The 25210-nt window shown below is 36.8% G+C and overlaps 1 protein-coding gene across 7 annotated transcripts in view; it reads right to left on the minus strand.

Annotated features, from left to right (window-relative positions):
• The window catches only part of sv (shaven), a 124340-nt gene that overhangs the window by 43652 nt on the left and 55478 nt on the right, over positions 1–25210 (minus strand). The window contains exon 1 of one of the 7 annotated variants that reach the window (XM_069052630.1): positions 4647–4975. The exons of the other annotated variants lie outside the window; for them this stretch is intronic. Coding sequence (XP_068908731.1) covers positions 4647–4701 — 55 coding nt within the window. The 5' untranslated portion in view covers positions 4702–4975. Of the gene's footprint in view, positions 1–4646; positions 4976–25210 lie in introns of those variants that run through there. 7 annotated transcript variants of the gene reach the window in all.

Raw genomic sequence — 25210 nt, forward strand, 5'->3', positions numbered from 1 at the left:
GTCCTGTTGGTCAACTTCTTCAATAATGATAATAATCATAAAATATAAAAATGCGTCCTCTGTACGAATTAAAAATTGTTTGAATTTTTTTATTACTAGGGAGGTAGCTCTTGCTTGCTGTTTTACGCGGCGAGCCCACTACACCGCGGTATACTGCACACGAATTATCGTTACTGTGCAGCTCCCTCATGTCATATCATGATGAAACCAAGTGCACAACACAACCAACAATTCTCGCCTTCTGACCACCTTGATTTGAAGAAAATCTATTAATTAATTTTTGAGGTAGATTCAAACAAAGATCCAGACCGCCAATAAGTCAAGCAATTGGTAAAATATCTTCCAGTTTTGCACTCCAATTTTATTTCACCGTACAGATCTCCATTTTCTAGAAATGTTTATTGCTCTAAAAGTTTAGCGTCGTTCCTTTAATTCCCGCTGAAATCCATCACCGTCTTCTTATTTTCATCTCGGGCAAAAACCGGAGCCCAGCCTGGGATTTTCCCACCGGTACCTGCATCTTACATCTGTAATCCCGCGATTATTAGTCCCACCATATATCACCGCGTCCCGTCGACAGAATCCGACGCAACTCGCACCGACCAGTCTCTTTAAAAAAGATCCGGAAAGAGATAAGTCCGATTATTGCAATATTAATGCCCCAATTGATGTTATCTCCGACGGGGTGGCAAGTGGCCAGATGTCCTCCGATCGCGATAGTGCACTTGCCGACACATCACTTGCCCGATGCACTGTCGATATTCGGTTTAGTGCATGTTATGGTGTATGGAATTAGTGGTGTCGGGGGCGGTGCGACCATTCGACCGTAATCCGGTTATTGCTACACAAGCGGTTTCGAATTTAAACAGCTCCGGTGCAAAATGCACTTTTGAATTATTATTGTCACCGGACGGAAGATACGCGCATAAATGCACTATACAGTCGCATGCATATGCATGGTGCACAGTTTTATCGAGAGCTTTTGTCGCAGGCGACTAGATTTATGCGATTTCTCTCTTGCAAATTGTGCCGGACTATAAAGATTGTTTGGGACCGCTGGCGGGCAAAAATTACCCCCATTCGATTAGGTAATCTGATAATGAGATAAGCATCATAACATGTGTGGAGTGTTTTAGGGCGGGAGTGGCAATAATACGATGAATTAGATGGAAGCTCGGGGGGAAAGTGCTTCAGCAAGTGCCCTAATAAGTAACGACACCGCCTTAATTTGAATTTAAATTACGAGTTCCCAGTTCTGTTTCCAGTTTAGGATAATTAAAAACTTCAAGGATATTTTTTATTGTCTTGAAGTTGGCGCAAGGGGCAAGCGGGCCGCGCACACGATGAAAGTGTTGGAAGCTCGAAAAAACTTTTTTTCTCGGCAGGATTTGTTCAGGTCGTATCAAATAATTTGATTATTATGAGATTTTGTAGCCAGAATTGCTCGTATTTGGTTGGTGTTTCAACAAATGTGGAGAATTGAAGGTGCGAAGTTGCCGTCGGTCGTTGCAGGAAAGCTTTGCCACGCTACTTTGGCAACAGGATATTTGCGAATGATAAAACTGACTCAATACACTTTTAAACATTTATACTAATATCATTTTTTTTTATTGACAAATGGTTATTATTTCCCTGTCCTGGATTATTTACAAATGATGCAAATATTTGTTGTGAGAACACGTTTTTAATTTGTTTGCACAAGCAACCGGCTACATTTTTAACTAATTTTAAACAGGAAAAAATTAACTACATACCAAGGAATTTTAAAAAATTAGAGTTGTGATGAAAGCTCTTTAGGCTTTTGCTATCATCTAGTGATTACTGTAATCCACGTAATTTCTGAAAATAAGTATCTATTTTTTTTAGACAATTTTTCTTATAAATTTATAATCAACTAATCAAACGATGTAAAAAATATTTTTTTTGCATATCGTAATGAAAGTGGCACTTTTGTACGCACAAAATCGTACTAAAAGTAGCATTTTTTTACACGAAAAATCGTAGTGAAAGTAGTACATTTTTGCATCAGTTTATTCCACCTCCTTGAAAATGATTGTCAATCGTTTTAGACCAAATTTCTCAACTTTTTTCGATATGCAAAAAAATAGTGTGTACAACACGTTATAAAACTCTCTTTTTTTCACTTATTTGCTTAATTAACTCGGGCTACGCCCTCGTTAATCAATCTCCAAATTCGTGAAAAAAAGTATGACTTTCATAACTAGTTGTACAAATAACTATTCGGTGATTCTTTATTGTACCTAAGTTAAAATGCGTACAATAATTATTATGTGCAATAAAATTAGTCAAATTGAAAGACGTGAAAGAGTTATTTGCAATGAAAAAATTTGAAACAAAAGTGTAAATAATTGTAACGAAGATCAAATGAAAAAAAAATATATTTAAAAGTTATAAAACTGAAACTTTAAATAAATTTTAATTGATTTGCCTTTGTACAATTACAATTTTTATGCTGTTTTTATAAATTAAGTCCTGCAGGACACATTTGTCCTGATAAAAATTTGACACTTTCCGAAGAGGAGCTCCAATTAGAAAAAATTACTAAAATGCTTGTTTATACGTGGATAAGAAGAATGAAGAAAACTTTTGAAGACACTGGTCAAGGATTACCTTGTAGAAAGCCATTTAGTACCTCGATTGAAGCCTTACAGAAAAGTAATGGACCATTATAAAAAATAAATACATATTTTTGCAAAATTAATGAAATAAATTAGTACACGTTTTGTGACCAATGAGCCAAATAATTAAAAGATGAAGCAATAAAATATTAACAATTGCTGAATATTTACATTAAGAATTTTGCTTTTAAAACTGACTCAAAATTGCTCAAAATTGATTCAAAAATCTCAGAAAGCAAATGATGTTAAATATTGTTCCTTATTTTTGTTTTCTCTGTTTCGTTACGTTTATTTAGATATGGATTTTTTGTTAAGATTAAATTAAGAGGTGAATCAAAGACAATGTTGTGAGATTTTCTTTATTCGAAGAATAAAGTCTAGGGGGAATTTTTTTTAAATTTCTTGGTAAAAATTTTGCTTGCATTTATTAGTTAAAATGAAATGTAACATCATTCCTTTACTAAGATATATAAAAAAAAATAGAATGACATTAATAAATGAGCTGCAGAATTTGTAATGTCGGATAATGTCAGATTAGGTTCAAAGGTGAAAAAATATGAAATATATAAAACTTTGTTAGATTTGCTCTTTTTGAATAAATAAATAAAACAAAGATTTTCCAATTTATTATTAAGAGATTGATCTTTCTTATCATTATCAGAACTTAGCATAAAAAAAATCAGAATGACATTTTTATCTGATCTGCAGAGAAAATCATTTTGAAAAAGTGCAATTATTTTTCTTTTATCTTTATACCTATTTTCCCAACATTTGTTTTGTTTAATTTAGGTCAAGCTGTCTATTCAATTAATACAAACTGATTTGAACAGTACTTTTATTTTGTTGTTAATTTTCTACAAAATTTTCACACAAAAATATTTAGAATAAGATTTGTAGCGACGCGTTTAATTTTCCCAAATCTTGAAAAAATAATTAACATTTAAGGCATTTTGTACTCAAACGAATCAGGCCCTCTGCTTCGCCTCGAGCCTGAAACCTAGTTTTAGCGCTGGAAAATACACCTACCGTACTCTAATGTAAATAACTATGTAGTCCAGTAATAAAGGAATTTTTAAAATAAGGAAACTGGCTGAACAGAGTACCTTTCTATTTCAGTGATTAAGGATTTTCTACAATGTAGCAAATAACAAATGTTCCTAAAATAAAATTCTTATTGAAAATACGCTATTCTGGTGGTATTTTAAAATGAAATTTTAATCACGACCACTTTTTCAGTAAGTTGTAAAAATGTTTGTTTAATAATTCAGATTTTGTGCACTTGTTTGAATTTCAAAAAATGTTTCCAAAGATTCAGTAAAATCTGCACACTCCACACTAATTTTTTGATGAATTTTATTAACCGATTTTGTCAGAAGAATCATTCAGCGGCTCAAAAAAGACATTTTAGTATTTACTTGAGGGAAGTTTGCTTGTTCGGAAACGGTTTATTTTTAGCAAATCAAATGTTGAATTATTGTTTTTGGTAGGTCGGTCTGTGTGGACATTAGTCTCGTTGAACTCCTCCGAGCGATGTGAGTGAAAAAGGTGTGAAAGATTTATAGAAATGCTAAAATTCCTCGATTCCGTAGCCATCTGCCGTGTGACAAACCGAGCGATAAATCGTTTTTAAAACTCGTTTAAAATACGACCTGAATAGAAAACTAGTCAATTGTCCACCTATTATTGTACCTGAAACTTTTGTAAGTTATGAAGTGACTGTTCACTTGTAAAGGTACCTCCCCACTCGAGGAATATTTACAACTTAGCCCGAGTCCGCGAAAATTTATGTTCGTGAATGAATGAAACGTCCAAGAAGTGGAACATAATGGACCTGGATCACTCTATCAGAAAATGTGTGGCCATCCGAGCAAATAATTTCAGGAATGCCACCGCGACAAAAACACAATGGCCCGATATTAATTCCCCAAATAATCGCGACTTATCACGATCTAATCGCTCTTTCAGCAACGGTCCTGCGGTCGCCAAATAAAAATTCCCCTTTCTTACAAGTGTAATATTCCATCATGTTCTGATTGTAACGGTAGGCCGTGGTGAGATCCATGGCCGCCCCTGTTGTTCGCAATGACAGAAGAGACGCCGCTAGACTTGATGTATCCAGTTTGGAGGGATCACTGTTTTTGCACAGACACTGTGTATACCACGAACTGAAAATTTTCTCAATGCGACACACCGGACCGGATTTTTTTCAACTTGATCCTGGCCGTGCTGCTGGCGCGGAAAGCGTGTGCGGACATGTTCGGATTTGAAATTTTCGAAAAATAACTTACGCGGATGACTAGATTAGAGGCGTCGGGAGCCGTCGGGATGATGGCAGACGCTGAGGCCGGACGCGAGCGCGTTGTAAACAGGACTAGTGAGTCAGATAAGCGGGTCCTGTCAGTCTGGAGGCGGAGTCAGGATTGTCACAGCGGTTGGAAAGCTAACTTGGATGTGATAGAATCGCAGATACCTATAGGGTAGTCGCCCCGAAAGGTGGCTCGAGGGGTCTTCACAGGGTGGCGGCGATGTCACTCCCTGCACGCACTAATGTGACACCTTCGGAAGGACCGTTCTCGCGGACCAGGTGCGAGCACCCAAGACAAAGTAAAATAAAATATTATTATTTGTTTACAACAACAATACAGTAACATAATTGTTTTTATTGTTTAAACAATAGTTTGCAAATAATTCAAACATTAGAATTATGTGATAAAAGATTTTTTTGTATTTGTAAAAGTTTTTTAGAAATTATTATTTACATATATTCGAGATAAATTGTATAACGGATGATTCAAAAAACAGTTTTTCAAAATTTTGTTTCTATAATTTTTAAAGTGCATAAATAAATAATTTTTAATGCCATACGTAGTAGTAAAGAAATAAATTTAGATTCTATGTTATAGGTACCTGGTGGCTCAAACAGTTTTTGCAATAAAAGTAGATATGTATTATCATTTTAATATTAAAGTATTGTGCTAGAACTAATAACTTTTTCAATAATAAAATAATATATTCGAGATGATAATATGCATACTGAGCTAGTAAAGAAACTTTTTTCCTTAATATTTAAAGAAGTTGTTACATTATAAAATATCAGTTTTGGTATAATACTGCATTAAGTATACAGTACCTATATAGCTGAAAAAAATTCAGTTTAAAGAAACACCCTGTATAAATTTATTTTTCAAAACATCAGACAACAGAAAGTGGAATACGTTTTTAAAAACTAGTTTGGTGGCAAAAAGTATCACAATATGTTACTGGATGAAATGACGTGTTATAACAGGTGGTTCAAAAAATTATTTTGTTTTGTTAAATTATTAACAGCAGCAATTAAACTTGTTTTTAGAGTAATAAGTGAAAGAATTCTGAATTTGCCTAATGTGACCCCAAGATTGTTAAATTCCTTATTGTTTTCAATGTAACACACTGTATAATTTTTTTAATGTTTTTTACTTTTTAGACATAATTTTCCTTGTATCCAGTTTTGAACAAATTCTCAAAATTGTTTTTATTGTAAAATTCACAGACAAGACCTGTCACATGTAAAGTTTTGGAGCCACCCCGTATAATCCGTCATTATTTTACGACGAGGATTTTTAAATAAAATTTGTTGTGGTTTAGAATGTGAAATTTACTATTTTACAATTTTAAAAATTTGATGCAATTTACATTTGCAGTGGAAATCAAAGTCCGGCGCCTCCGGGCGGCCGCTGTGCCGCTCCGTCGCGACCGTGCTCGGCAGCGCGAACAGTAGATTTTTCCGGCATTGCTTCGGCTAACCTAATCTGAGGTCTACATTAGGGTCGGTCGGACGCATTAAGGGTGAAATGAAGGCGCCTGCGTCCAGCGGCCCACCCCTCACCCATCATTGGTAGATCGGATGTAGAGAAGAGACGCCTGCGCCACGGCGTGAATTTAATTTTAGCCGAGTTTGTTCTGATCTTTGGTCTCACTTGTGTAAAAGCCGTCGGAACGGCAGTGTGCGGCTGATTAAAAAACAGAGGGAAAGGACCCGCGCGACCCTTGTTTCGGGGATGCTGCGCTCATGTAAACACGGACTTCGTTTGCAATGCAAATTTTTTTAGAGGTCGTATTTTTGCATGGACGCCAGGTTTCACTCTAGACGTCACTCATGGTATTCAAATTGGGGAAGTGAGGGCAAAAATGTAATTAGGAAGCGGGGCCAGGGGGCGGGCTCTTAAGGAGCTGGACAATAAAATTATACGGTTATTAAATTTTTACCCGGGTCCTAAAGGATTATATAGGCAATAGGAAGACCATGATTTATTATTTCTTTTGCAAGGAGACTTTACACAGATTTTATTTTGGCGGAAGCTTTGGAAAAAAATAAAGAATTCTGGTGATTTTGAAACATTTTTAGAACCAAGAATTTCGTTAATTAAAATTTTTAAGTACACCCTTCCATCTACATATTTAGAAAATCTTTTCTTTTTACATTCTTTAAAAAGACATATTTCAGTGAAATTAACAAACCAAAATTATCTAAAATTTTATTTGTTCACTGTAATTACAAAGGGAAGTGAACACAACTAGAGAATCACTGAAATTTAAAATTCGGCCGGAAACGACGTCAACTCCTTTCTTCCTTTGACAAACGAAATAATTTATATTAATTTTATGAATTGAAGTAAATTACTTTTGGACATAAAAAAATGAAAAAGAAATGAAATGTTCTCTAAAAATAACTCTCACAATACCCACCTGTATGGAGTACCTTAATGAGAATTTATTCATGAAAATTACTCTATTTTATGTATACATAGCACGCATAGTTCTGTAATTACTACCGGAAATTAAAATTACCATTAAACTGCTGCTTATACTTTATAATTATAATTGGAATAACTGACGAATATTAGGATCGTATAATATACAGGGCGTATACAAAACAATTCAGATTTTAACGAGTCTCGCTTCCTCTTCGAATATTTTAACAGCCAATGAATAATTTGACTGAAAAAATTTGATCGTCACGGACAGATAACGAGAAGATTTTTTGTTCTGTGAAATTTTCTCTTTTCTAGAAATATTTCAATGAAAAGAGTTTCTTGTCTTCCTAATACGGTTTCGATTTCCACCAGAAATTAGCTTTCCCGCTCCGGAGCAACCCTCGTTGTAATAAGAAGTGCAAACGCGGCAGTTCTGCGTGAATATTTAACTACCTGAAAGCTAAATCCGCACAGGCTTGTGGTATTTCAGATTATGTATGCATACATTACATAAAGTGAGCTTTGCTTTGATCTCCACAAAGGATAAAATAACATCACGCTAGGGATACCGATCCTTTTATTAGGGGTTGCGGCGCACCGCCAAATTTCACTTTCGCAAAAAATCCCGCATGCTTTTGCTTTGTCCCGACACCTCTAATCATCACGCCATTTATCGATAATTATTTCAGCCGTAAATCACTCCACTGCAACATCGCCGAGATCAACAAACGACATAATTAATCACTTTCGTTTTCTACCGACTGTCACATGCGAACACCTTTGCAAGAAACGAGCCATCAAACTGACCATGAATGGGTAATCTTCACGAGTGACTGGACGGCCCCTCCATGAATGAAGGGTTTCTGGAGAAAAAATGTGTGTATGCAGCGCCGGAATCGGATTACCCACGATTCCGGTGAGGTGGTGTCAGTTTCTGGGTCTCTGCGTTGTCTTCTGTAATGAAGATGTGAGGAGGAAATCGGGGAGAAGAATGGAATTATGCAGACCAGTTGCGCCGGAGAATGGAAAGGGTATCGGTGACTGGGGTCTTGTAGGTGCGTGGACTTATGGCCCGCGGAGGACTCCCATAAGTAATGGAAACCACTGAAATCAATAGCCGGGTATCGAATAATGGGAATTTATCGAACCAGACGAATTTCTCTTGAGCTGGATCGATACTAGCAGTCTAAAGTTGATTTGGTCAAAGGGCAAAAAGGGGAGTAAAAAATTGAAATAAATTTAAAATAGTTATTTGTGTGTCGAGGCCAAAAAGTGCATCTTTTTCGGCCGAGTCTGAGTTTTCTGGCCGAGGCGCAGCCGAGGCTTGCAAAACAGGCGAGGGCAAAGGCACATTAAATTGTTAGGCGACCGCACGAACTAGAAAGCAAAAGACATCATTGCAAAAATTACAAATTTATTTATTTATTTATTAATACATACCAACAATTTTTTTATAGTAATATAATATTTGTTATCAGCTAACCAACAAAACAATTATTTATGTACATAATTTATGGTGACAGGACAATTATCGGTTTTGTCGGTTTCGTTGCTAACTTATTAAACAGAAAACAGAGGGCGCCACGGTCAGCGTCCCAAAAAGTCCGTCCGAAAAAGAGTTACTTTTCGCCCGCTTGTGAGTTTTAATTAAAAGCCCTTAAAAAAGTGTTATTCTTCTTGGTTTTGATTCTGTCTTTCAGATGTGGGACATGCTATTTGAAAAAAAATGTTAAAATAAAATCCTGAAGCTCTCGTTAGCGATAAAATTTGAAGCATTCATAATAAAATAATTTTTTAACGTCAAACTTTGATATCGCATCGAAGAAATAGAAATTTGAAATGAAGATAGAAAAAATGAAGAATCTCGGCGACTTGTGACACATTCTCGAGTCCCCGGAAAAAATTAATCCGAGCCACCTCAGCGACCTCCTCCGGTGTCAGCGCTCGTGTGCACCGTTGCGAATTTAGCAAAAACCTCCAACCACAAAGAAATTAATGAAAATACCGAGATGTCCTAGGTTTGGCGACAAACCGCGATCGCGAAAAATGTGATTATCTTCTTTGGAAGCAATCACCGACCAACAAATAAAAATCGCGAAATGCGACGTTTGTGCAGACTGGCGCGAAGATCAATATGGATAAAGCTTTGACATTTCATTAAAGGGCACCTTTTAAATTATGACTGAAATAGACTTCAAGCATAACAAAACACGATTACAACCCCGTCGATTTATCGCGTTGCAATTTTTCCCGGAGTTTGTTTAGGTGCGCCTTTCGGGCGAGTGCACTTTTGTAATTTCCCTTAAAAAAGGAAAAACCTCAAAATGACGACGATAAATCTGCCTGAAAAATGATACTAATTTATTTGGCAATTCCAGAGAAAAACTCCCCACCTCCAGCCACCCTCAAGCATCTGCATTAAGGACTCCTATTTTATATACAGCTTAGGCTCACTAGGAGTTACTTTGTAAAAGGGAAAGTCGACGCGAATACACAATTTATTACATGGTAAATTTATTCTGCGAGCTGAAACTGAAGAATGCGCCTGCACGACGCGATTTCCTCAAAGATAATAAATTAATTAAAATATTTACAGGATTGTTGAAAACACACATTCCTCTCGCGGTCCCAATATTATCGCAATCAGTTAATGTATTTTTCTTCGGTGAATTATTTAGTTAATGAATGAGGACGCATGTCGTACGCCTGGATGGCTCCCGTCATTACATTACTAATGTGTACTTTCGACTCGGTAAAATTACAAAATTCGATTTGTTTATCGACTGGTACGCACCAAATGACCCCCGGTTAGGCCTGATTCGCACCAAACAAACGAATTAATAATCGTTAAGGGTTCGGCGACAGCTTGGGCATGTTAGTCTATGCAAATAGGGCGGATCAGGATCGGCTAATTCCCGAAGGAGGCGCAGTGATCACGGGACAAATTCACTTCAAAATGTCGACTGACAAACCCATTAATCACCACTATGCGCGCTGCACTGGCTTTTCATTATGCAATCTCATTATTAAACAGTTGGCATTATTTTCAGAACGGAATTGGTCGCTTGTTGGCACTACTGGAGTCGGGAGACTGGACGATTTATGTTGCTGTCATCGCCGTACGGATTAAACGAATGTCGGGTCGGCAACGGTTGCACTCAGGTCACCGTTAAGTTTATTTTTTAATTGGGAAATTTTTGATGAAGCTGTTTACAACTCGGAATTGTCGATTTAAATTCATGAAATTATAATCACTGGGAGCTTTCGTGCTGCGACCTGTCAACCTCTAACTGATAGCGTTTTGCATACCAACTGGATCTTGTCCAAGGAACGTACTGAATAAATCATCCACTGTGTCTCTTCAAACTGGCTCAACTGACTCAATTTTAGTGAAGTTTATTTAATGCAAATAACATTTTAATAACTAAAACACAACACGTATAATTAGATTTACACTTTGTACGCTTAGTGTGACGACGGGCACAGATTTAATATTGCTGATCGCAGGATTATTATTAAACTTTAATTAGAAACAAACTGCTTTATTTCACAAAGTTTAGGTGTTCTCTGTCTCAATTTGGCGAACATTAAACTCGCGACAAATATTTGTACTGGTTCTAGTTTAGTTCTAATTAAAAGATGAGTTTAAGAGGGACATTTTACAGCATGCGATTAGTTCCCAGTGCACTTTAAATTTAATTTAATGGTAATTTGTAGAGATGTCGGTTAATTTTAGCTTTGGGTTAAATACTTAATTAGATTCGATGCAGTGCAGATAAAACGATTAGATCTCGTATTCATTCAGGGTTTGAATTAAAAAAATTAAAGTAAAGTAACAATTAATTAAGAGTGTGGCTGTGTTATAAATTGTAACGAATTAATTAAGACTTTTAGTTGAACCAGATATTAAAGAAATATTGTCATGGTGTAAAATAAGTTAAAAATAATTAATTATTCTTGGTACTATCAAATCAAAACCAAATTAATTTTTCTTCTTGAATAGCTAATTCAAAAAAGATTGTGTCTTGGCAAAAATATTTATTTCAAAATTAGTAATAATAATGCTTTATTTGCCATACGGGGTTTCAGATTCCTGATTACAGTTATTTTTAAACTAAAAATAACAATTCCAAGAAAAAAACATTTGTCTTTGTATCCTCCACTCCTTTCTTTTTCCATGCTGTCCCTTCTATTCTTTATCTCTTTCATCCATCCTATCTCCCTTCCGTCTTCATTCATACACCTCTCATACTTCCTGTTGTATCAGGATTCTTTGATTCTTTTCCTTCTTTCTTGCTTGTCTGTGTCTTTGCCCCTTTCACTCAGCTCTACATTCATCCATCTTCCTTTTGTTCTCAATTTTTCCACTTCTTCACTGAAATACCTGTTTCTCTGATAGTATTTCTCTCTCTCTCCTTCTTCTCCGTGTTTTTCTCTCTATTTTGTCTTCAAACTTTGCCGCTCTCTTTCCCGCTTTCACTCTCATCCTATTCCTCTCACACTCTTCCTGCCGTTTCTCTGTCCCTTCTCAAATATTTTTCTTGTACTTTCTGTACCTCTTCTTGTTCTTTCCATCCCCAGAGCTCTGCCCCGTACATCAATATACCCTCTATCATGCTCTAGAACATCATCATTCTCCTCCTGAAATCATCTCCCCACTTTTTTTCTCCTTACTATCTCTCTGATGTGTGCCTTATTCGTGGCTTTTTCATTGAATGTGTAACTCGTTTACTTGTTCTATTTTCCTTCCTTCCCAGTTCCACTTTTTCTCTTCATTATTCCTCTTTCTCTTGTTGAACACCATCATTTTCGTCTTTTCAACATTCACTTCCAGCTTTTTCTTTCTCACATACTTTCCCAGGTTCTTCATCGTTTCTTTCATTTCTCTTTCGCTCTTTGCCACATCGTTCGCAAACGCCATATATCGTAAATAGCAGGGGGCTAAGTGAGCAGCCCTGTCTCACTCTCTTTGTCGTCTCAAACCATTCACCTTCTTTCTCTTCCACCTTCACTTTGCTTACTCCTCTCTCTCTTTCTCATACACCCAAACATTTTCTCTGTGTTTCTATTAGTATTTTATTAAATAATATTTTTCTGTTCAAGATGGTACTATCTGACTCAGTTAATTGATGAAATTAATATCTCGCCTTTTGAATCACTTTCCTTACACTGCACTTATTCATTTCTTATTTACTCATTTTCCAGCATTTTTGTTCTATTTTTTCTGACAGCAGGTTGAGTGAAACTCACAGAAAAAAAATGACGTAATTTTCTTTTGGTCATTGATCGTCAATTCAGTTCTTCTCAATTGTCAAATTCTTTGCTTTCGAACTAAACCTCCAACACATTGACAGCACCATCCAGAATCTATCTTCTCTTGAATCGTTTTTAAATAATATTAGACAAACATAAAAACTGTTTCAGTGTAGTAAACCTCCTTGACGTGCAATGACAAGCTTCCAAAAATTATCTCAATTGATGATTTACTGTTTCGTAATTCTTGAATGAAAATTTTCATTTGAACGCTCTTTAAAGGGAAGTAATGTCGAATAATTCTTTATGAATTTTAACCTAATAAACAAAGTTGGAAATTTTAAAAAGGTCTTGATTCATTCAACGAAGATTTCCTTTCTGCGAAAATCTTTCTTTTCTTTCACTGTAAATATTTATTAATATCACATTGATACTTACATTATATTGAGATAAAATACACGAATAGATAAAAATTGTATCAAAAGGAAGAAGGAAAACATGAGTTTCTTCTCATTTGTACAGTTTACTTTTTAATCTTTAGAAGATCCTTTTTAATTATAGAAATATGCATTATCATGCATAGTTATAAGAGAAATACACGTCCAAATAAATTAAATCAAACATTCTGTGTATCGGCTAAGAGACTTAAGGAGAACAAAAGAAAACGGTCAAAGTAAAAAAAAAACATTTAGGGTTCATTTTCAAAAAAAAAAAAAATAACAAAATAAGAGATCTTTTGCTGTTCTGGACTTCTGGAGACACAGAGTTAAAAGTCAATTATTTCGTCAAATTACATATTTAAAGGTTTAGCCTTTGAAACCTTATGCTCTTGGTGGAAAGAAGCCATCGATTTCATTAATGTCATGGGAAACCGACTTATTGCGGAATCAGGCGATTTAAAATCAAAGAAATTTCTTTTCGAGAGGATTTCCCTTGTCATTCAACATGGAAACGCTGCAAGCATTCGGGGCACTTTTCCAGAGAAAAGAATCTTTCTGACCGATGGAAAAATTGTAGCAAATGTAGTTGATAAATTAAAGAAAAGATATATTCTCCTCTTAATTTGCTAAATCGAACCAATATTGTTACAATTTTAAAACGTCTACACTTTTTAACAGTAAATTTACATATCTATTAGGTATATTGAAATAAATTTTAAGAAAATTCCTATTGTAGCGTTTTAACATTGCACGAAATCGTCCTAACCTGAAACTAAAAATATTTCGCTGGAATGAATTCGCGGCCTGAACGCCGTGCCCGAGATATGCGTGTAAACGGTCTACACTTATAAAAATCTGTCACGTTTGTGTACATTTAGCCAGCAACTAATCCGAATCTCCGTGGCATACTTCTCGTAGCATTTCTTTGGTGTTTTCGTTTTCCGCTCTAGTAGCTCATCCTCGTTCCCGACGAGGGGCAGCCCGGGGCCACATCCGCGTTAATTAATCAGTTCTAATTCTGCACGAGCTAAAATATGTTTGATAAATGGCGGAGGAAATGTTAATATTTTCCAGTATGGATGTGTGTGGTCTCCACGGTGCTTGGGTCGGGGCCCGGCTGTGCCAAGAGCCAACGGCGTGTGACCCATAGTCGCTCGTGCCCACTGAACAAATTTAACACTGCTGCCTTTGATTCCATGGATGTTTTACTGATTCATTGGGCTTTATTGGACGCCGACCCGGCACGGCCCCTGCAGCCGGCCGGCGGCGCGGAATCCGCGGCAGGAATTGAATTCCTGCTGAAAAATCGGCGCCCTTTTCGGCAACCCGAGCCGTGCTCCGTAATTTATGAAGCCGAAAGAAAAAAGAGGTCTTCAGATGTGCGCCGACTGAAGTGACAATGTATTATGAAGTATATCATTGCTGAAATATAGAGCTTTACACATGTGTGGGCACGTTGGTTTTGCGGCGATAAATTATCCTTTAGTGCATCCACCAGTCGACGAATCGCCGTCGAAAAACAAATTCTGGTCGGCGTTTAAGGGAGAAGGACGCTTCGTTAGAGTCATCGGAGGATGATGGGGCCCGAAGCTCCGCCATCAACTTATGCATTAAGTTTAATTTCCATGAGGAATAGGCGTCAGGATACCCTCGCAGGAGGCGGACGCTGAAGATAGGAAAATCTGCAGGATTCTCCGGAAAGAGATTGATATTGTAATCTGCTTAGTAAAAATTGCCTGCCCCGGAGTGTGTACATATTATCATACTATTACGACACGTCAGCGGATGATATATGGCGCAACTACCGACCAGTCGACCAGAAAAATAATGTGTTTAACGCCCCGCGTGGGGCTTTGTGCTTCTTCTTCAAACGAACTTTCCACGTTCTACGTCATTGCTTGGGAAAATTGCGTTTGGCGCTAATGCAAATGTGCAACGTACAACGCTAATTATGTGCGGTCTGGACCGTCACCGAGCTTAATCGAGGAGCTTGAACGGCTCGAGGATACCACAAAAGCTCACTGTTTACGATATTCAGGTGGATATTGCGACGAGGTGAACAACAAAGCTTTTTACGACCGAAGATTACACAAAGCTCTTACTGAATTTGTCGCGCAGGGGTAGCAGTGTCCTGAGCTTTTATAAAATGTTTTTAAGCCAGAAAAAAATTATGTTTCTAAAATGATTGAACAAAGCTTCAGCAGTATTTCAGGCGACAGTTTGCCTCAAAAATTATCATGTCAAAGCTGTTTCTGGCGCTTTCAGAAAGCTTCTAGATTTTTTTTTATCATACATATAACGCATATTATATTTATTTCTTACTAAATTTTTTAACAAATCTTTCAGATGTTAACAAAAATTTAGAACAATTTATATTTAATATATCTTTTGTTTCGTATAGTTTTTTCTGCTTTATTAATTGACGACATTCTTAAAGTCACTAAATTTTTAAATCTTAAATTAAATTATTTTTTATTTATTATTTATTATTTTAGTTCTGTGTACAGTACACTCAGTAAATATTGTCACAATTGTCATTTAAAATTAAATACATTTAACATACAGTTTGACCATTTTTATGACATCCTGGGACTTATTTACAACAGAACAATAAAATTTTACAAAAACAAGTCACTATCATTACAGCTTTCTTTTATTTGTATTTTTGTACTGAAATCCGAAAATTGAAATGAAGATGATTTAATCCACATTAATTAATTTATCAAGTGTCTAATTAAGAATGTAGGTATGTTCTGATTTTGTATTGTATTTTGCATTGTGCGAACAGATTAGTTAACATCTAAATAAAGACTAGTCCTTTAGAATTACGTAAATTAGTGAATTAATGTTTTAAGTCATTAATAATTGTTCATTTGTTCACTTAATTAAAATTAATTTGCATTGATTAATTGCTAATTAGACGCCATAATCATTATTCTTTAATTATTTAAACTTGTATGAGTTGATAAAAAAAGCTTTGTGGAGGGAACATCAATGTCAGATTCTGTAATGAAGCGAACCATGTCGACTAGATGTCTGGTCGAATAGAGAGCGAGCTGACTAGACGTGTGGCGTCCCCTAGCGGTATCTCCCCGAACTACAAACCGTGAAATATGATCACCATCTCCCGGACGTCTCTCCCACGAAAATGAATCGGTTATTTATTTTACATCTCACGCTATTTTGTTTAAAAAATAAAATTTATTTCGCTCGCGTCTCCGCGACACATTTCTCCGAACTTCCGCCCAATTAAAAGTACGGCCCAATCGGACGACAGAGCGGTATGCAAATTTTTGTCGGGGCCCGTTTAATTTCCTTATCTCAGCCACACTTTGCTCAACAACATTAACCGTTGCGCATAACGTAAGCAAACTTAATTAAATGATTACTCGCTCAGCTTAATTGCCTTAAGTCACATTGGAAACGACTTAAGTGGGTAATTGTTTGGCGATCTCCCGCGCTGTAATTGGCGACTTTCACCGAATATTCGCCGAGTTCGGAGGGAAGATGCAAAGGTGGAGTCAAGAGTCTTTATTTGCGTCTTGGCGTCACAAGCGGCAAAAAGTCGACAGTTGTACTGAGAAATATGTTATTCGTCATCATCAGATACACTTTTCGGTCGTTTAATTAGTTACCGAATTGGAATCGATCGATTTGGTAAAAACTCGTTACATAATCTGGAACCTTGGTTGCTTTTCTAAAGCGTATTTTTTTCTTGTTTACCCAACATTCACCCGAGGTTCTTTTTTGCTTTTGTTTATGTCAAACTATTTACCAACAAATATCGCACACAATGGGGTCTCGCTCAATGTCAATGCCGTTGCACCGGAATTTTTAGCGAATCGCGCAGTCCATAACTTTCGATGAGATAAGAATTTTGAATTTTCTGCGCGGCAGGAGACCGACGTAATCGTGGGAAACAGCGAGAGCTTAATAAACGACAGAATTTTGCAGGACTTGAGCAGCTTTGCCAATTAGGCCGATGCAGAAAAACAATAAGAGCGACGTCCTTTGTTTTGGACCGATAGAAAGTACTTGGCGGAACCACAATTGTTTTAGTGGAGCGGGATTTTAGCAATATTCGTAAAAGCGTAAAGTTACATAAATGCATTATTTCAATTAAAAATTAACTAGGCGAGTTTTTACGTGTAGGCAGTCATAATTTGAGTTTCTCTTTTTGTGGATTATTTATACGCGCGAGGATTTTCTCTTCACACTTTCATTACCATTATAATTGCTTGCCTTACCGGATAAATCATAAATATTAGAGCAATTAATTCGATCTGGCCTCGATTGCGCTCACGAAAGTGAGCCGGAGGGTGGCGCATCCGCAACGGTTGACTCCGACGCTCAAATCAAAAACAAACACGACGCAATTATCAATTATGCAAGTGCGAGATCGCCCCGACTGCAAAACCATTATTCTTATTATCCAATCCTCAGAATAACCTGTGGCATGTGTCTGGTGTAACAAGTGACTATGGAGCGGTTAGGTGGAGGCAACGTGTTCACTTTCTCGCGATTAGTATGACCCATGACCTCTGTTTTAACGCCCTCATAGCGCCTGGATCTGACACGCGATCACCAACATTTCAGCCTTACACCTCGTTCGCTGATCGCACCATCCGATTGGAACGGATATTCTAAGGAAACGTTCTAATAGTACCAGATTTAGATGGTACTGTCGATGGTCGGCGCTCCGCAATGCACGATTCAACGCAGAGACACTCCAACAACAGATCAGAGATTTTTTCGCAGGTCACGCCAAGGATTAACCCATTTTTTGCTTCCAGGCAAAATTTTTCTCCACAAACTGCTCATTTCTCAGCTTTCAGAACCCTAATAATTAACGTTTCCGCAGGAAGACCTGACTCACAAAAATGTGTCTGCTAATTAATTACTCAATTAATTATAATTCTAATGGCCAACGGGCAATCAATTACAACGTAAATATTTTGTCTGAAAAGTGAAACGCCATTTCCTCACCAATCTGCTTGCGGCAAAAAACTGGTAGAGATGCCACTTACCTGCAACAAAAAAATATATTATTATTATTATAGAAAATAAAAATCAATTTGTAAATGGTGCATGTGGTGTTTGTGGCTTTAGCTAAGATGTGATTTTGACAGAACGCCTCCAGCGCCACAAGCGCAAGTGATCACCACTACTGAGACGGCATAACCTCACTAATTTGCCGTTGGAACTAATCTGCGACACGACTTTCCCATTTTCAAGCTTTTTTCGCTAAGAACTTAACCATATTCATGGAAAATATTGATTTGTTGTTTTTGCCAGTCCTTCGGGCCAAGGTACCACCGCAATTTTTTGGGTAATTGTTGGGTTCTGTGCCGACCCTGAGCTCCCAATATCCGCGTAATTATGTAAATCTCGTCAGAGTCGTACCGGTGGTAATTTATGGTCGGCAGTGAAGAATCAATCTTCATCTTCTCACCATTTCGCCTCAGCCATCGCCATTTTTCGCGCATTGTCCCGAAGACAGGACACGAAAGGAGCGTAATTGAATTTAATTCGTTCCCGTTGTGTCCAAGCCGAACAAAATAAATATAATCACCGATGCTGGCCTGATACCGACCAGATTTATGCCGGTCTAATTTTAGATAATTCTTCGAAAGCCACTTAATACAGTTCTAGCGTAAGGTAATAAATTGCGAGTGATTTTATTGAACGTGCGTAAGATGCAATTTAAACTATTATATCTCCATATAATTTTGTTATAATTTACAGTAAACCAGAAGCAGGGGATTTTTAACGCGCGAGTAAAATAATGTAAATGAGACTATTACATAAATTATTCGTTGCAACAATGTCAGCGTACTTCCTTTCTTACCTGAAAATTTTATAATCATTGATTATTTATTACACGTTGCACTTGTTTATTGCCGCCGTTGTAAAAAATCCAGAGCAGTATTAATCAAAGTTGTAATTTGACATGAAATATAGTTAGGAGAGCGACAATTCATATGAAGACATTTACCTCTTGAACACATAATCGCGCTTGTTCGGAATTGCAAATTCTACGCCCACTGCACGCATGTGCCATCTTCGGATCACGAGAAGAAAGATGAAGAAAGAGTGGACATGGCTGTTGGTACTAGGGGGTGATGTTAAAATTTACATAAATCTTTGAAGAATGAGGAATTTGCAGTGGGTACAAAATCACATCAAAGATAATCCGCCACAATTTCTTCAAAAAGAAGACCTTACTCAGTTTCAAGATTTTATAAGATAATGACATAGATACTACATCTTTGAAAGGATACGGAGCAGAGATCTGCAAGATTTTTTTTTAGATCCAGCATAAAGTTAAGATTGAAGATAATGATATCAACATTTGTTTAGAAGAAAATTCTTACAGATTGATAAATCATATCATTTTTTTATGAGACTGATCAACGATGAAAGGCAGGAGTTACTTCCGACACTGCTTATTTATCTCATTAATCTTGTCATGACTTGGAGAATTTTTAGATTTAATTAGTTCCTGGAGTAATTAACAGATAATTACTTTTAAGACTTTTAAATATATTTAAACGTGACTAATAAAATATAACAGGGCCCAGAATCAATCTTGAAAACGTTCCACTAAGTATTTTTTTAAAGAACAGCACATTTTCTTTTTTTGAAAAATGTTTACTTACACGTTACATTTTGATATCTCTAAATAGATGTATTGGAGCGAAATTGCTTGAAAGAAAAGGAAATATTTGAAGGTTTTGACTGTCAGTTAAAAATTATATGTCAAAACTAATGAGGCCCTCGGCTTCGCCTCGATCGTGGAACCTAGTTTTCGCGCTCTAAAATACCCCTACCGTACTCTAATGTAAATAACTATTAATTTTAAATGTGTCAATTTTAGACAAACTGAAACAGATTGAAACGAAAATATTTTAGATTTTTGAATGATGTCCAGTTCATAAATGCGGTAACAAGAGAAGTTGCTGGGTATGCATAAATCTCTATACGATTCAGATCTGGGTTTACTGCTGGCTACTATCTATGTATTCTGATTCCGGTTTTATTTTTGCACTCTCTGGTAGTGTCACATTTTGAAATGTAATTATCATTTGTGTAGATTAATTATTTAAAAAAATATAGCTTGTGATCAAAAATGCCTAACAGCTAGTCAGGATTGATAATTGTCACCTCCGAGCGCCAAGCAATCCGAGCACCCGATTTTTTGAGTTGTCGGAGCTTTGACCACGCCGAGGACAAAAGCACACTCAGCCGGGAATTCCTCCCGCGGCAAAAACTGTTTGAATTCATTTGCCAGCCTTTGACCCTAACACGTTTGTAATGGAAATTTAAAATAGGCGGACGTGTTGCGTCCATTTTTTCCGAGCTTCGCTATTAAGTAGAAAAACCGTGAGAGCACTTGTGTCATTTGATAACGACCGTCGTGAGGAATGTCTAATAGGAAGTCCGTTAAGAACAATATTAATTTAATAAAGCACTCGAGCACGCATTATTAGCTACAACACTTGCGTGTCGGTTGTCAATGTACATAAGTAATTATATACGGCGGCAATTTAACGAGTTCACTACACACACGATAATTAATAGTGGCCGTATTTTTATGATGTTGTTTTCAGTGAAAAAAGTAAACAACACATGTGCATTAGAAATTTGTAACGGCGCTAAGTAAAAGGTAACAACGGTATCAGAAAGACTAATGGCTCTTTTATGGCGGTTCGCTCAGCCTCCGGCCGGCGGATGATTGTTGATAACATTTTAATTGCGTCCGATGTTTTTCTGCGTTGCACACTTACCCCGAATCAATCGGAAGCGATTGGTTATCAATGCATCGGCGGCCTGCAGCGCTGCTTATCACGACTCCTAGTGGGTCGTGTAGCGATTTGCATTCGGATCTGTTACCGCATAAATTCCCCCATTGAGTTATCAGAAAATCGTTTGTTTTTACTAATTTATAATGGCACTTGTGTCGACATATTTTGTGTCGGCGGTAGTTCTCTTATTCGAGTGCCAAAGCTCCCTTCCGGGCAGTTTCCTTCGCCCGGAGCAAATTATCAATTTCAGAGCGGTTGATTGTTCGGTGGTACTGAGAGTACCAGCGCGAACAATGGGACCTGACGTGGTTTCCCATTATTGTGAGGAATTACTTTTGCTTTTGCTGCCTTCAATTTATACACAACCTCACCTTAACCTTATATTTTAGTTCTCATATAAACAATAGACGGCTTATCTCACTCTTGTCAGATTCTAAAATGTAGGTTGTTTATATAACACCTACACAAAAGTGCAAGTGTAGACAAAGAAAACGAAATCTTCACCGACTCACCGGGACTAATGTCTTAATAGCTAGTCGATGTGTTGACAATTTTTAATACGGCACGCCCCTGCTGTCTGGTATTTTCATATGCATGCACTTCTAAGATAAGATAGATGCTCATTCGAGGACTGCCTACATTAGGAATGACATTACAATGTGTGAAAATAGTCCTGGTATTAAAAGTAAATGTCTCTGCAACAGGACGGAGTGGCAAAAATTTCTACTTGTTGAAATGACATCTGTTCTTGAGACCGGTTCGGATAAATTCCGAACGAATGCTATTCTGCAAATGATAAAGCCGTCCAGAAGACAAACTAACCAAGAAAATGGAATGAATAGCTAATCTGGTACCACTTTATTCAATTAATTTTGGAAAAACATACATTTTTTTTTTACTTTTTTAATATAGCGGCAGGTGTCAGAGTCAAATACACCGACTATACATTAAAAAAAATCTCGATGAAAACAAGAAAAACTGAAACATTTCGTTTTAGAAAAATGTTTGTTCCTTTGTTGGATTAAAATTCCTGCCAAAGGTAACACTATTTGTTCTCACGGTATCGTGGTGTTACTTTTTACTTTAATCTTGATAGAATTTCTTGTTTTAGTTTTATTACTCTTCCGCTGGTACACATGTAAATTATCTCTTGTCTTAGCCATTGTGTTTTCACTAAACAGTGTATAATTTGTGTTGATTTACACTTGTTTTTTCACTGTCATTATCCTCAAACGATACTTCTTTGCATTACTGTTTCATTTTTTTTGTCGTTGTAATTACGTTGCCAATCTGAATCTGGTCGTTTTGAAAGATTAAAACAAAACTAAAACTGCTAATGGCAGATATTTAGGATGCGCTAACGTCACAGAGGAAGCAAAAATGACAAGAAAAGTGAGAAAAGAGAGAAACGGAAACAAGGGAAATCAATAAAAATAAGGAAAGGAACAAAAAATAAATGGAACAAATTGATAAATAAGAAGAATTAAATTCAACTAAAGACAAAATCAATAAAATTAACTGGGAGAGTAGAGAAGGTGGCGAGAACGTAAAATAGAGGAATATGCCACAAAAGTCCTACAAGAAGGTAGAATATCTCGATGAAATAAGAAAGAAGTAGTAAATTAGTTAGATAGAAGATGTGAAACATCAAAAGGAATTAAGGTTTAGGTGTAGAAAGAAGAAAATAGAACAAATAAAGGAACTATGAAAGTAAGACAAAGAGAATCATTATCGAGCAAGAAAAATGCAAAATAGATAAATGGTATTTAATATATGAGAAAAAAAATATGAACAAAAGGCAATTAAAACATATTGTAAGTATTTGAAAAGTAGAATATATAGGAAGAAATAGAAGTTGGAAATATCAAGATTAAAAAAAATTGAATGTCAAAGAGAAAATCCTAATAGACATGGCAGAAATGTAAAATTACAGGATTAACATGCAAAGAAATATTGAAAGAGGACTAAAAACAATGTGGAACCATCGAGGAAAGAAAGACATACAGGAGATCCGAAAGAAATGCAGGAAAATTCAGAAGGCAGAAAGATTGTGGGGAGATACAGGAAGATTTGGGATTGAAGATGCAGGAGGATTCGAGATGAGAGCTACAGAGGTATTCAAAAAGATGAAGGAAGATTCGGAGGAGATGCTGAAGATCCGGAATAGAATATGTAGGAAGGCAAATAAAGAGAAATATATGAAAGATACAAAGAGTGATTCAGGGAGATTAGGGGGACATACGTGACAATTTGGAGAAGATGCAGGAGATCTTAGCAGGTACAAGATGATCTAGAAAGAAGATTACTGGAATAAACTAAATATACTGAGATAGCCGGGAGCAATACATAAAGATCCCTAAACATGCTTTAACATTCATGGAAGAAACAAGACGATCCGGGAGGAGATGCAAAATAGATCTGGGGGAGACACAGTAAGATCCGGGTGAAGTCCGGGAAGATTTGGGATTGAAGATGCAGGAGGATTCGAGATGAGATATTCAGAGGTATTCAAAGAAGATGAAGGGAGATTCAGAGGAGATGCTGGAGATCGGGAATGGAATATGTAGGAAGATCCAGGCTGGCAGATACAAAGAAATCTATGAAATATACAAAGAACGATTCAGGGAGATTAGGGGGAGATACATGACAATTTGGAGAAGATACAAGGAGATCTGAGCAGATACAAGAAAATCTGGAAAGAAGATTACTGGAACAAACTGAATATACTGAGAGAAGCGGGGGCAATACATAAATATCCCTAAAGATGCTTTAACATTCATGGAAGAAACAAAAAGATCCGGGAGTGATGAAAACTTGATCTGGGAGAAACACAGTAACATCCTGGCGAAGTCCAGGAAGATCTGAGATGGAAGATGGAGAAGGATTCGAGATGAGAGATACAGAGGTATTCAAAAAAGAAGAAGGGAGAATCGGAGAAGATGCTGAAGATCCGGAATTGAATATGTAGCAAGATTCGGGCTGGTAGATGCAGAGAAATCTATGAAAGATACAAAGAGTGATTCAGGGAGATTAGGGAGACGTACATGACAATCTGGAGAAGATACAAGAAGATCTGGAAAGAAGATTACTGGAACAAACTGAGAGAACCAAGGGCAATACACAAAGATCCCTAGAGATGCTTTAACATTCATGGAAGAAACAAGAATATCAGGGAGAGATGCAAAGTAGATCTGGCGATGAGGCAATGGTGGCAAGTTTTCATTAAAGAGCTAACGTATAATAAAGATGGAATGGAAATCTGAAGGTTTCTATATTTTGAATTTATGTGAGAAATAAATAATAGTAGTTTATTTGACGAGTTTGGAAACGAGCGTTTTAAAATGGCCCACGCGTGCCAAAAAAGACCCAATTTACACACGAACGAGTTGAATACAACGTTTTTTTGTTCGACGAGCCCCTTAAAGGCTCCAAATCGCTTAAAACCTTAGCTTGACGTTTCGTTTTGAGAAGTTGTCACATTTATCAAAATCCGTTCACATAGGAGAAAATTCTCAAATTCTGACAGTGTCGAACAAAAAAACACATTTTCGACGTGAGGAAATAAGAAAGATCCTTCAAGAAAGAACATTTTCGGATATTTCCACGTCTTCTCTGGCTTTTACAATGTTTAAAATGGTAATAAGAAAGTGAAATATTTCACCTTATCAGTACTCATGGTACTACTTTATTTAGTCACTTCATTTTCACTTTATGTTTTGCTACATTGTTGTTTTATTTAAACGTGTTGATCGTGATGAAGTTCTGTTTTGAGTGTTACAAATTGAAATGAAAGATGTACAACAAATGACAATGAAGGCGAAAATAAGATTTTTTTTTCCTCGTTTCTACAACTGAAACAAACATCTAAATGATCTTGTTTTTCGTTTGTTTATTAATTGGCACCTCACTTTCATCCGAATCTGTACCACATTATAGCGTATCCCCGAGTCAGTCAGTGGTACTGATGTGGTACCGTCCAACTTTCAAACGCGTCGATCCAACAAACACAATTAAAAAAGGATTAACTCGAAATCTGAATGTTTCCGTGGTGAAGGCGTGACGCAGAAAACGTGTCCCAAGTGTAACATCCTGTATATTTGTAAAACGCGCTTCGGAATTCGCTCGAAAGCTGCGGAGAAGGAGCGCTGTTTTTTAATATCTTTATTAGAACCGCCGCCACAATAGCGATTCCACGGTGTTGTGACGGCTCGCATAATAACACCATTATTAGACACAACGTGTGGAAAGAATCACAGTCGAAATTATGGCGCCTTGTCAAATCGCAGGCAGTACCTGGAAAAAGTGTAAAAATGGAGTCGGTGGCGGTGGAGTGGCATGTC

Source organism: Tenebrio molitor, chromosome 1 (assembly GCF_963966145.1).
Source record: "Tenebrio molitor chromosome 1, icTenMoli1.1, whole genome shotgun sequence".
In the NCBI taxonomy this organism is placed as follows: Eukaryota; Metazoa; Arthropoda; class Insecta; order Coleoptera; family Tenebrionidae; genus Tenebrio; species Tenebrio molitor.